Source organism: Hemiscyllium ocellatum, chromosome 4, assembly GCF_020745735.1.
Source record: "Hemiscyllium ocellatum isolate sHemOce1 chromosome 4, sHemOce1.pat.X.cur, whole genome shotgun sequence".
Classification (NCBI taxonomy): domain Eukaryota; kingdom Metazoa; phylum Chordata; class Chondrichthyes; order Orectolobiformes; family Hemiscylliidae; genus Hemiscyllium; species Hemiscyllium ocellatum.
Window position 1 is genome coordinate 108,318,965 of NC_083404.1, and position 14,634 is coordinate 108,333,598.

A 14,634-nucleotide genomic window follows, 5' to 3' on the forward strand; every position below is an offset into this window, starting at 1 on the left:
TGAATGCATGCAGTTTTTGAGCAAATGTACCTCTGCAAGTACAAATTCACCCCACAAAATATATGTGTGCATGTGGGTCTTTGTCTGTCTGGGGTGGGGGTTGTGAGTGTGAGTGTGAGTGTGAGTGGTGAGTGCCTTAACTCTGAGTCCATCATGTGTATGCTGAGTCATTGACCAGACAATGAAAACCTCACCCACTGTGCTGTTTACTTTCTCTGCTTCACATATTTATTATTTTCCAATACAACATGCAATGCTATCATTTCTAAATAATCCTTCTGGCAAACAATTCAGTGCTCCAATATTAAAGACTCCATTTTATCTTCTCTGCTCAATAATTTAATGGTATATTTAAATTCATAGCCCCCGATCACTGCCTCACTACAGTTCATTTTATCAAAACTTTCAGAATTTTGACATCTTTATTCAATCTCCTCCTAGCTTCCTTTTTTTTCCAGTGAATATGGTAAAGCACTGTTTTAATGCAACTTGCTTACATCTATTCTTAGATTGTATGGCAAAACAATCAGCCTCAATAACAGAAAGTTTTTAATAACTTGATTATAGCTGCTGATTGCAACTGAGATCTGTACTGGAAGCATACAGGTATAGGTTTCAAATGAGAGGGGAAAGATTTAAGAGGTATCTAAGAGGCAACTTTTGCGCAGAGGATGTATGGAATGAACTGCCGGAGGAAGTTGAAGAGGCTAGTGCAATTTCAACATTTAAAAGGCATTTGGATGGGAATATGAATAGAAAAGGGTTGAGGGATATGGGCCAAATGCTGGCAAATGGGACTAGATTTATTTAGTATATCTGGTAGGCATTGACGAATTGGTCTGTTTCTGTGCCATATATCTCTATGATTCTAAATGGATGAAATCAGAAACATGATGTTACAGCCTCGTTTATACACAGTCCACAGACATTCACCATCAGTGGTTTCCTATCAGAATATAGGAACAGGAGTAGCTCATGGAGTCCTTCAATCCTGCCCTGTCATTTAATATAACTGTGGCGGATCACACACTTCAATACCTTTTTTTTACCCTATCCCATAACCGTATATGCCATTGCTAATCAGAAATCTATCAAACTCTAGCTTAAAAATGCTCAAAGATTGAGCTTTCAGGTAGAAAATTCTAAAGATTCACAACCCCCAGACTAAAAAATATTCTTATCTCAAACTCGAGGTATCTCTCTTATTTTTAAACTTTGACCCCAGGTTCTATATGGTCCAACCAGGCAAACATCTTCGCTGCAATTACTGTTTATCCCTTTAGGTATTGCATAGGTTTCAAGATCACCTCTCATTCTTTGCAACTTTGAAAGTACAGGCCCAATTTGCCCAATCTGTTTTTAAGGAATAGTTCCTCCATTACAGGATAAGCCTGGTGAATTTTCGTTACATTTCCTCTATAGCATAAGATAAGAAGATCAGAACTGCTTGCAGAGTTGAGGTACAGTCTAACCAAACAAATCTGAAGACCTCACTACTCCAGTACTCAAATCCTCTTGCAATAAAAACTAACATTTCATTAGCCCTATAACATGCTGCACTTGTAGGTTAGCATTCAATGATTTACTGACAAGGACACCCAAGTCCTTTTGTATTTCCAAATTCTTAACTTCTTAACCATTGAAGAAATACTTTGCACATCTGCACCTCCTTACATTTTTCCACATTACATTCGAGCTGCTGTGTTTTTGCTCATTTACTAAGCCTGACCAAATCCTCCTGAAACCTTCATCCTTACATCTTCCTCACAAGACATATTCCCATTTAGCTTTGCATCATCCACAAATTTGGTATGACATTTGGGAGAGTACATGATAGGGCAGTCTGGTTTGTGAATTTTGGAAGGGAGGTAAATAGGCTCAGTAAGCCTGTTCCTGCCCCAGAGAGCTCATTTTCTCCTACCTTGACTCCATCCTCTCTCCACTTGTCCATGCCCTGCCCACCAACATCTGCGATTCCTCTGATGCCCTCCACCACATTGACAATTTATATTCCCTGACCCTAAGTGCCTTCTCCTCTCTATGGATGTCCAATCCCTCTATTTCTCCATACACCAGGATGGTCTGAGAGCTCTTGGCTTCTTCCTCAATCACTGAACTGCTCAATCCCCATCCACCAACACTCTCCTCCACTTGGCTACACTTGGTCTTTCATTGAACAATTTCTCCTTTAATTCATCTCACTTCTGCCAAGTAATAGGAGTGGCTATGGGCACCCGCACAGATCCCAGTTATGCCTGCCTCTTTACGGAGTATGTGGAATGATCCTTATTCCAGTCTTACACTGGCTGCCTCCCACAACTCTTTTCTCGGTACATCAATGACTGCTTCGGTGCTGCGACATGCTCCAGCCAGGACCTTGAAAACGTTCTTCATTTTGCCTTCAATTTTGACCCCTCCATAAATTTCACATCATCCATTTCTGACAGTTCCCTTCCTTTTCTTGCCTCTCTGTCTCAATTTTGGGAATAAACTCTCCACTGCCATCTACTACAAAGTTACTGACTCCCGTAGCTACCTTCACTACACCTCATCACACCCCATGCCCTGCTAGGGCTCCATCCCATTCCCCCAGTTCCTGTTCAGATGAGGCCATTTTCCAAAATAACACTGCTGACATGGCTTGCTTCTTCCATGACCATGATTTTCCAACCACCATGATTGACAGGGCCCTCAACTGCATCCAACCTATCATCCGAGTTTCTGCCCTTGCCCAATTCTATCACTCGTCGGGTTCCCCTTGCCCTCATTTTTTCATCCGGCCAGCTTCCGCATTCAAAGGATTATTCTCTGCCATTTTAGACAACTCCAGTAGAACACCACCAAATATCTTCCCCTCACTTCCCCTGCCCGCATTTCGCAGGAGATCATTTCCTCTGGGACATCCTAGTCCATTCCACAACCACCCACACTATCACCCCTTCCCACGTAACCGCAGAAGGTGCAACACCTGCGCCTTCACCCCATCCCTGCTCATCCTCCAAGGGCCTAAACAGTCTATCTCGGTGAAGCAGCATTTCACCTGCACGTCATCCAATCTGGTGTATTATACTCGCTGCATCCAGTGTGGCCTACTCTATGTTGGAGAAATCAAACACAGACTGGGTGACCATTTTGCAGAACACCTCCAGTCCATGCGCAAGCATGACCCCAACCTTCCCGTAGCTGGTAATGTTAACACAGCATCCTGCTCACATACCCACCTGTATGTCCTTGGCATGCTGCAATGTTCCAGTGAATCACAGTGCAAACTGGGGGATCATCCCATCTTCATACTTTGCAACCTTCTGGATTTAATATTGAGTTTAACACCTTCAAACCGTGAATCACTTCTTCCCTTTCTTTTGTCTTGTTTCATTCTAATATCAAGTGCTCTCTCCCCTCCCCCCATTCCCAGTGGGACTGTCTGTCCTTTCAAGTCTAACAGGATACACACTATTGTTCTACCATTCTCACATTCCAATCGCTAAATCTGAACTATCAACATCTCTTCTGCACCAGCAACCCACACCTATAACTCCCACAATCTCCCACCCCATACCTAAACTATAGCATACATGTTGACCTCTCCACACTTCACTTCAGCTCTGATGAAGAGCCATACAGACTCGAAACTTTAGCTTGCTATCTCTCTCCATGGATGCCCTCTGACCCGCTATGATCTCCAGCATTTGTTGATTTTCAATACAGATTCCAGCATCTGGAGTAATTTGTTCTGACATTTTATAGAAGGTATCTTGTTAATTCCTTTGCAGCATTTTGGCTCAGTTTGCTGACTTTTCTTTTGTGTTCCAGTTAAATACACAACTCCAGCTTTAAATAAAAATGAAGAGCACCAGTTCAACATAATGAAGTCTAATGACTACTTTTAGATTCGATTAGATTCCCTACAGTGTGGAAACAGGCCCTCTGGCCAAACAGGTCCACAATGACCCGCCGAAGAGTAACCCACCCAAACCCCTTTTCCCTCTGTCTAATGCACCTAATTGACAATTTAAGCATGGCTAATTCACCTAACCTGCACATCTTTGGACTGTGGGAGGAAACTGGAGCATCTGGAGGAAACCCACGCAGACACTGAGAGAATGTGTAAACTCCACACAGACAGTCACCCGAGGATGGAATCAAACCTGGGTCCCCGGCACTGTGAGGCAGCAGTGCTAACCACTGAGCCACCGTGCTGCCCAGTAATGGTTGATGTTCAGGAATCATCTTCCAGTTCTATCTGAACATAGGATATCTCTAACAATGGCTTGCTCTGCTTCCCATCCCACTGTTTCGACTCCTTTCCCATACCTAAAGGCATAATTCTCCTTTTTCTAATTTACATGCTGATCAGCAGTGACTTTACACCACAAAGTAGTTTTCACTTTCGTGTTGATGATATCCAGCTTATCTCCTCACTGTCAACCAGGATTATGTCTGACACAAACACAATGATCTTGCTTTGTACTAGGGTAGAACTCCAACCAGCAGGGAGCTTTCTCTCCTGCTCACACTCAACTTCAGTTTGCCAGAGCTCTTTGAAACCACACTCGGTCAAATGTTGTCTTGATATCAAGGGCTGTCACTCCCACCCGGCCTGTGGAATTCAGCTCTTAAGTTTTAACCAAGACTGCAATGAGGACAAGAACTATGGAAACTTGACAGAACCCAAATGGAGCATCAGTGAGCAGGATATTGTTGAGTAAACACCACTTGAGAGCTCTGTCAATGGCCACTTCTATTTCTTTGCTGATGATTGAGGGTGGACTTAAAGGGCAGTAATTGGCTGGGTTGAATTTGTCCTGCTTTTTGTGGACAAGACATATATGAGCAACCTTCCACATTTCTGCATAGCTTCACAGTGTTGTAGTTGTACTGGAACCTGCTTGGCCAGGGGCGTGGCTAGTTTTGGAGCCCAAGTCTTCAGTATCACAATATTGTCAGGGCCCATAGTCTTAGCAGTAAACAGTGTCTTCAGACATTTGTTGATATCACGTGGAGTGAATCAATTTGGTGGGAGACTGGCATCTGCTGGAGATCTCAGGGCAGTGCCAAGATGGAACTTTACTCTGCATTTCTGGCTGAAGATGGCTGCCTCCCCTGGTGCACTGATGTGCAGGACATCCCTTATTACTGAAGATAGAGATGTTTGTGGAGCCTCTTCCTTGAGTGGGCTATTTAATTGCCCACCTCTATTCACGAGTGGACAGACAGAACTGCAGAGCTTACCTTTAATAGGTTTTGTCCTAAGTCTCAAGCCCCTACTCTGCAGATCTTCAATGCCAGCTCTCTGTATGTTCCCCCTAAATCAGTGGCAGACATTTATACCCAGGCATCCTACTGGCTCCAACTCAATTCTTTAATACTTCTGTGTTACCTGTTCTCTCTTTGCATTCAAACCTCTCCTCACTTTGTTGTGAGCATTTAATGTTAATGCAAAATATTTGAAACTGGAAAGTGAACAAGTTGTTTAAACTCACAAATTTTGTGTAGAGCTACATCATTTCTCAAAGTGATTTGCACTATAATTCTGCCAGGAAACTTTAAGAAGCTACTGAAGAATGGCTAAGCTTTTTGGTGCAACTTGGAGGGGCTTGACTTGTTTTTCATAAGAGCTTCACGCATGAGCTAACAACAACTTGCTGCCAATAGTTGAGCCCTCCAGGGAAGTGTGAAAGAAAGTAAAGATTTTATATAAGGTTTATATAATACCTTTCAATGACCTCAGAGCATCAAAATGTACTTTACAATTGCTGACGTATATTTTAATTGTTGCCTCTGCTAGTATGTAGCTAAATTACATACATTATAGAAATTCAATAATGTCCAGGTATTATCTTTTAGTGATGTTAGTTGAAGGATAGATATTGACCAGGATATTGGGGAGAATTCTTGTGCAAAGTACTGCTTTACAATCATTTATATTCACTAGAGTGGGTAATAAAGCCCAATTTTATGATCACACTTTTAACAATGCACCACTGCTTCAGCACAGCACAGATACAGTCTAGATTATGTGCTCAAGTCTCTAAAGGGGGATTTGAACCCCTAAGTTTTTACCTCACAGCTTGGAGTGATAACACTTGTATCATGTTGACATGTAAATGATGCAATTATGGAGTTGTTGATCAACAGTGCTAACCACTGAGCCACCGTATCGCCCCTGCAGCTTTTGTACTCTTACAGCCCATCCTAAGATTTACAGAGTAATAAATAAGTTCAGGCCCACATACAGAATGCATTTGGAGCCCTCTGGTGTCTGGTTTTATCAATCACCGCTTCACAGAACCTGATACAGTATACAGATACTGCTTCAGTGTGAAAAACGGTGCAGAGAGTTCCAAAAAAAAGAGAAGCAGCTGAATAGAGAGAATTAACTTGGATGTGCATAGTAGCTTTCAATATTTCAATCTTCCAAAGCAACACAGCAAAATAAATATAGTCTCAATTGTAATGTGGGGAAATTTTGCATACCCATAGCCAATTTGCAAACAGCAAGATCCCAGAGACGGCAATGGAATAGAACATCAGATTTTTTGGGGGGCAAAAAAAGAGGCCTACAAGGATTGTGCTAATCTTACAGAAGCTTACTGCATAGGAGGCAGTCATTCAGACTATGGAGCCTGTGCCAGTTCTTTGAAAGAGCGGTTTAATGAATTACACTATCTGATTCTTCTTTAAGTAATGCCATGTCATCTTCTGTGTCACCCTAAGGCAACGTCTCTTTTATCTTTGTATGCAAAAAGCTTTGCAAAAATTCATTGTGCTAGAAAGTGATTTTGAACTGAACCTGAAAGAACTAATCATATCTTTCCTAATCAGCCATGGCTCATTGTTCTCACGCTCATGTCTCAGTCAGAAAGTTATGGGTTCAAGCCTCACTCAGATACTCTAGCACATAGGCTAGTCCAACATTTACAGCAATATTGATTGACTGCTTCACTGCTAGATTTCGGATGAAATGCTGAGCTGGGTCGAGCTGAGGGTCTTCATGATGGTACTAGGGAATCATGGTCAATATTTATCCTGCAACCAACATCAATAAAAATGTTAATTTCACTAATGGGCTGCTGCCTTTCCCTACATTACAACAGTGACCACTCTTCAAACATACTTTACTGGCTTTAGACGTGCTGAGGTTGTGAAAGACTCGACATAAATATAGATTCTTTCTCTCAACTAAAGGAAGAAGGCATGCAGGAGAGATATAGAAATCTAAACTATCAGCTGTTAGATACTAATTTGTTACAACAGTAGTGGTGAAACTGCGTTAAGATATTAATTAGCATAGTAACAGGCAACTTCTCTGCAATGCAATTCCATACGCAGCACCGTACCTTCAACTACCTGGACTCTTGGGTGAAGAATGGCTACTCGGGAGATGTAGAATAACAGCTCTTAAGTTAGGAGTCAATGTCGTCAGAAGAAGAAAAAAATTAATCACTAGAAACTCGCTAGTGCTCATATTATAAATAGAAGCAGAAGTGGACTATTTGACCCCTCGAGTCTGCTCTATCGTATCTCAAAGGCCAAATTCCCAACTACTCCTGACAACACCCGATTCCCCTTTCTACCATAAATCCATTTGCTTCTGTCTTAAAATATTCAACAACCCTGGCTCCACCACTGTCTGAGGCAATGTTCCAAAGTCTCACAATTCTCAGAAAAAAATTCTAGAATGAAAGGAGTTTCCCAAGTTAAAAACTAGGGCCCTAAAATGGAAAACAGCGTTCCCTCATTCTGGACTCAACTACAAGAGGAAATATCCCTTCCCTATCCACTTTATCAAGTTCATTCATGTTCAGTTATCTTCTCAATATTCTAAACTCCAGTGAAAACAGGCCCAGATTGTGCAAATCATCCTCAGAATTATCTGCTCATTCCTGAGATATTAAGCTAATTAATTCCTCATGAATCACCACCGATGAACTTACATCTTCCTTAGATAAGGAGACCAAAAATATACACTGCATTCAAGATGTGGCATCATTTCAATCCTGGCAACTAATGCATTAAATCCTTAGTTTTATGTTTAATCTTACTTATAATAAAGGATAGCATATCATTAGCCCGCATATAGTATCTGCATACTAATGTTTTCTGGTGGGGAGGAAACAATTAGAAACAATTTGGAGAGACACATTTGGAGAGGCAGAGATTAATCAAGAATACTCAGCATAGTTTTGTCAAGGGAAGGTCATGTCTGATTAAATGTTTTGAAGGGGTGACCAGGTGTGCAGATGGAACAATGTTTTGATGCAGTCTACTTGGACTTCAACAAGGCTTTTGATAAGGTCCCACTGGGATACTGATAACAAAGGTAAGAACCCATGGGATCAAAGAAAATTTGGCAAGTTGGATCTACGTTTGGCTGAGTGGCAGGATGCAGCTGGTGATGATTGAGGGGTACTTTCTCTTCACCTATACTTCATTTGAATGTGCTTTTGGGAGAGAAATATGTGGTAAGTTGGCAGCATTATATTTCAAATAATATTTTATTATTTCATAATAAATGTATTTACTCTAGGTACAACCACCAAAACACTGCTTAGTCAGCCAGCACACTCAGCGGGGGCTAACAGACACATGCATCTGCCTCTCAAAGGCTTTCTGACTGGGAGCAATTGAGAAGTAAAAAATGAAGTCTGCAGATGCTGGAGATCACAGCTGAAAATGTGTTGCTGGTCAAGGCACAGCAGGCCAGGCAGCATCTCAGGAATAGGGAATTCGACGTTTCGAGCATAAGCCCTTCATCAGGAAGGGCTGATTGAGGGCTGATGAAGGGCTTATGCTCGAAACGTCGAATTCCCTATTCCTGAGATGCTGCCTGGCCTGCTGTGCTTTGACCAGCAACACATTTTCAGCAATTGAGAAGGAAATAGGGATTTCACTGTTGTCTTACTCTGCACATGACAGAATTGGCTGTTGAATTCAGCATTAGGACTGATTGGGATAAACTGCTCACACTCATTTTCCAAAAGTGGTGGTGGTCTGGGGTTAATTAGCTATATCCTGTTTTATTGTTTGAAAACATTCATCCTGAGGGTGTTAAAAAGTAATCTTCTTTGTTTTAAAAGAGATCCATTCAATTCAGGAACCTCTTTTGACGGTCTCAGGATATGCATGTTTAATCCTTTCATTTGAGATGTGACTTTTGATTTCCTTTGGACAGTAATTTGGACGGTGAGTTAGCCTTTGAATGCACTTTTCAAATTTCTGCACTGTTTGAAAGGAAAAGTTAAATTCAAAGAATACACATTGAATAAAGTTTTTTTTTAAGATTAGATTACTTACAGTGTGGAAACAGGCCCTTCGGCCCAACAAGTCCACACTGACCCGCTGAAGCGCAACCCACCCATACCCCTACATTTATCCCTTACTTAACACTACGGGCAATTTAGCATGGCCAATTCACCTGACCCGCACATCTTTGGACTGTGGGAGGAAACCGGAGCACCCGGAGGAAACCCACACAGACACGGGGAAAACGTGCAAACTCCACACAGTCAGTCGCCTGAGTCGGGAATTGAACCCAGGTCTCAGGTGCTGTGAGGCAGCAGTGCTAACCACTGTGCCATCGTTCCAGTAAAAGCTAGGAATATGATCATTTTTTACTGTGCATTGGACTAAATGAACAAGAAGGAGGAAAAGAATGCACAAGAAATACAATGAAGACGTCTGAGCAAAAGAATGAAATACTGTGGTAATCACACTCAACTTGTTGAAGATTTACAGTCAAGCAGGGAGGACAAGTCACAGATAATCACACTGGCAATTTGTCTTGTCACAGTCCACTACATGGATGGAGTTTGCTATCTCCTCTTTGGTATGGTGGCACAGTGGTTAGCACTGCTGCCTCACAGCACCAGAGACCCGGGTTCAATTCCCGCCTCAGGCGACTGACTATGTGGAGCTTGCACATTCTCCCCGTGACTGCGTGGGTTTCCTCTGGGTGCTCCGGTTTCCTCCCACAGTCCAAAGATATGTGGGTTAGGTGAATTGGCCATGCTAAATTGCCCGTGGTGTTAGGTAAAAGGGGTAGGAATGGGTGGGTTGCGCTTCGGCGGGTCGGTGTGGACTTGTTGGGCCAAAGAGCCTGTTTCCACACTAAGTAATCTAATCTAATCTTTCTTACTTAGGCTAAATATTGAACTCCAAAAAATAGTCATGACCAGTAGTGACCAACAATAGAAGTGACAATGGCTCAAAAAAAATGCACAATGTATTCAGTTATTTAATAGCATCTACTCAAGCAATGAACTTTAAGGATATGCCCATTACATAATATTGAGCCCATAAATGAAAATATCTGAATGAAGCAGAATGCACTCACCTGTCTCAGTTCTTGAGCCTCAGCCTCTGAAACTGTCTGGTCAGACACTTGTTGAGACATCTGTCCACCACTCGCTGAAACAGGATGCATAACTCTATCCAAGAAGCCAGTTGCTGCAGAAGTAAAAGCAAACACAAATTTGTATTGCTATTTATTGAGTCAAAACCTTATCTGCATCAGTCACATTGAAGGAAGACAACCAAGTCCTGAAGGACATGCAAAAAAAAAAGCTAGAAGGGCTGATTCCTAGCATAGATGTTGTGGTTCTGTTCGCCGAGCTGGGAAATAATGTTGCAGACGTTTTGTCCCCTGTCTAGGTGACATCCTCAGTGCTTGAGAGCCTCCTGTGAAGCGCTTCTGTGATGTTTCCTCTGGCATTTATAATGATTTGTACCTGCCCCTTCCGGTTGTCAGTTCCAGCTGTCCGCTGCAGTGGCCAGTATATTTTTTTTAGACACTCCTTTTTTATTAACCCGCACACTACCGCCTAACTGCGGTAGTGCTTATTTTTTTCCCCAGAACCCATAGTGTGTGTATGCAGGTGTGAGACGCAGTGCAGTGGCCGGTATATTGGGTCCAGGTCGATGTGCTTATTGATCGAATCTGCGAATGAATGCCATGCCTCTAGGAATTCCCTGGCTATTCTTGTTTGGCTTGTCTTATAATAGTAGTGTTGTCCCAGTCGAACTCATGTTGCTTGTCATCAGAGTGTGTGGCTACTAAGGATAGCTGGTCATGTCGTTTCATGGCTAGTGGGTGTTCATGGATGCGGACCGTTAGTTGTCTTCCTGTTTGTCCTATGTAGTGTTTTGTGCAGTCCTTGCATGGGATTTTGTGCACAGCATTGGTTTTGCTCATGCTGGGCATTGAGTCCTTCGTCCTGGTGAGTTGTTGTCTGACAGTGACTGTTGGTTTGTGTGCTGTTATGAGTCCTTGTGGTCGCAGCAGTCTGGCTGTCAGTTCAGAAATGTTTTTGATGTATGGTAGTGTGGCTAGTCCTTTGGGTTGTGGCATGTCCTCATTCCGATGTCTTTCCCTTAGACATCTGTTGATGAAATTGCGGGGGTATCCATTTTTGGCAAATACATTGTATAGGTGTTCTTCTTCCTCTTTTTGCAGTTCTGGTGTACTGTAGTGTGTTGTGCCCCTTTTGAACAGTGTCTTAATGCAACTTCTTTTGTGTGTTGGGGTGGTTGCTTTCATAGTTTAGGACTTGGTCTGTGTGTGAGGCTTTCCTGTATACCTGTGTGGTGAAATCTCCGTTCGGTGTTCTCTGTACCATCACATCTAGGAATGGAAGTTAGTTGTCCTTTTCTTTCTCTCTAGTGAATCGGATTCCTGTGAGTGTGGCGTTGATGATCAGGTATGTGTTCTCTATTTCTGTGTTTTTAATGATTACAAAGGTATCATCTACATATCTGACCCAGAGTTTGGGTTGAATTTGCAGTAAGACTGTTTGTTCTAACCTTTGCATTACTGCTTCTGCTATGAGTCCAGAGATGGATGAGCCCATGGGTGTGCCGTTGATTTGTTCATATATTTGGTTGTTGAATGTGAAGTGTGTTGTGAGGCACAGGTCCAGTAGTTTGAGTATGCCGTCTTTGTTGATAGGTTCCCCGTCTTGTTGTCTGTTCTGTTACATACAAGACAAACAGGAAGACAGCTAACGGTCCGCATCCATGAACACCAACTAGCCACGAAACGACATGACCAACTATCCTTAGTAGCCACACACTCAGATGACAAGCAACATGAGTTCGACTAGGACAACACTACTATTATAGGACAAGCCAAACAGAGAACAGCCATGGAATTCCTAGAGGCATGGCACTCATCCACAGATTCAATCAATAAGCACATCGACCGGGACCCAATATACCGGCCACTGCAGCGGACAGCTGGAACTGACAACCGGAAGCGGCAGGTACAAACCACTATAAATGCCAGAGGAAACATCACAGGAGCGCTTCACAGGAGGCTCCCAAGCACTAAAGATGTCACCTAGACAGGGGGCGAAACGTATGCAACACAAATTCCCAGCTCGGCGAAAAGAACCATAACAATGAGCACCCGAGCTACAAATCTTCTCCCAAATCCTAGCATAGAGTTATGAAGTCAGAAGTCACATGACACCAGGATATAGTCCAACAACTTTACTTGAAACCACAAGCTTTTGGAACACTGGTCCTTCATCAAGTGAAGTCTCCTCCACTTCATCTGACGAAAATGGAGCACTCTAAAAGCTTGTGATTTCAAATAAACCTATTGGACTATAACCTGGTGTCATGTGACTTCTCACTTTGTCCATCCCTGTCCAACACTGGCGCCTCCACAACACTGTTATGAAGAAAGGCAAAGAAACTTGCAAGTTGGCTATAAGTACCTCACAAAAGGTTAAATCATAAGATAAGAGCCCACATATAACATTGGAAGTACAACATTGCCATGGTTAGAGAATTGGCTAACGGGCCAGAAATAGTGAGTGGAAATAAAGAGTTCTTTTCCAGATTGGTGACCCATAACCAGCGAGATTCCACAGGCATCAGTACTGGAACAGTAACAATAGAATTAATGACTTTCAGGAAGAAATTGCATGTACTGTAGCCAAATTTGCAAACGACACAAAAATAGATGGAATGAAGGCTGCGAGAGGGATGCAAACAATTTAAAGAGAGATATTGACAGGTTAAGTAAAAAAAGTTGGCAAATGGAAATAACAGAAAATGGGAAGTTATTCAATTTTAAAGGTAGAACAAAAAAAACAGAATATTATTAAATGGAGAAAGCTGCAATATAAAAAAAGGGGCTTGGGGGCACTTGTGCATGAAATACAGGAAAGTAGCACATAGGAACAGCAGGTATCAGGAAGGCTTATGGAAAGTTGGCACTTATTTCAAGAAGGTTGGAATAGAACAGTAAGGAAGTCTTACTACAACTGTGCAAGGTTCTGGTGAGCAGTTTTGGTTCCGGCATTTATGGAAATATCTAATTTCATTCAAGGAAATTCAAACAAGGTTCGTTCGGATGATCCCTCGTATGAAGGGATTGTCTTATGAGCAAAGGCTAAGCAGGTTGGGAATCAATTCACTGGAGTTGAGAAGAATGAGCGGTGATCTCATTGATACATATAAGATTCTTAAAGGGCTTAACAGGATAAATGCTGAGAGGATGTCTCCCCTCATCATGGAAGAGTCTTGGACTAAAGGGCATAATCTCAGAATGAAGACTGAGATGTGGATGAATTTCTTCTCTCAGCAGGTCGAGTAACTTTGAAACTCCTTGCTATAGAGCGCGGTGAGGGCAGAGTCCCTGTGTATATTGAAGGCTGAAATAGATTTTTGATCAGTAGGAAAATCAAGGGTTATGGGAAAAAAACAGGAAAAAGGCAGGAAAATGGATGAGAGGAATGTCAGATCAGCCATGATCCTACTGAATGGCAGAGCAGGCTCGAGTGGCCGAACAGCCTTCTCCTGTTCCATTTCTTCTTGTCTTATAAAAAAGAAATGTTAAATCTCGTTAGATAGGAAGGTATTAAATACAACATCAGGCTAAAACATGACAGGAGGGTAGGAAACAGCCTTAAACTCAGTCGCAATGTGCATGTCACTGGTTTAGACCAGGTTTACACAAAAAGGTGATTATTTTATAATTATCCATATATCCACTGAAGTCATGGAAATAAAACTTAAGAAACGTAAATAAGACTCCAATTTATTATCACCTGCGTGACATAATCAAACTAAATCAAACTCCATCCCAAAAGTACATTGGAATTATAGCTTTGAAAATTAAGGTTAAGAATCACAGTAAAATTGATGCCAAGAGTTAACTTAATTCCATTTTATATGAGTATTAATACTTGGTCTTCAAATAGCACATGTTGTCCATCAGCAGAACTCCATCTAATCATAGTATCCAAAGCATTTTCTCTGCAACATCCATAGCTACAGAGCCTACCGACCCTACTTCTCAAATTCCTTTTAAGTCAGCTATACCAGTATAAACTTCAACTCACCCACTACCTAATACACGCTAATTTCTGTGGGCACAGTAACAATATCACAATTCCCACCATTTATAATTTCTTCCAGAGGCTCTTTTTTGCAATCTACTCCAGTCCTACACGTCCCTCCAAGATTGAACATTTTGGACTATTCCCTTTCTAGGTGTTGTTGCATCTTACACACTACCTCTTTAATTATGCCTTTGGTTACCTTATCAGTTTTTAATTTAAACATCTATCTTTCTTCTTCATATCTAAAGTCCAAGAACGCATTGTCCCTGTGGAAGTTTCAAGA

General features: G+C 42.0%; 1 protein-coding gene across 2 annotated transcripts in view; it reads right to left on the reverse strand.

The window, feature by feature from the left end:
* The window catches only part of snap47 (synaptosome associated protein 47), a 65,639-nt gene that overhangs the window by 10,190 nt on the left and 40,815 nt on the right, over positions 1 to 14,634 (reverse strand). For both annotated transcript variants that reach the window (XM_060823749.1, XM_060823748.1), the window contains exon 4: positions 10,337 to 10,449. In XM_060823749.1, coding sequence (XP_060679732.1) covers positions 10,337 to 10,449 — 113 coding nt within the window. The remainder of the gene's footprint in view (positions 1 to 10,336; positions 10,450 to 14,634) is intronic.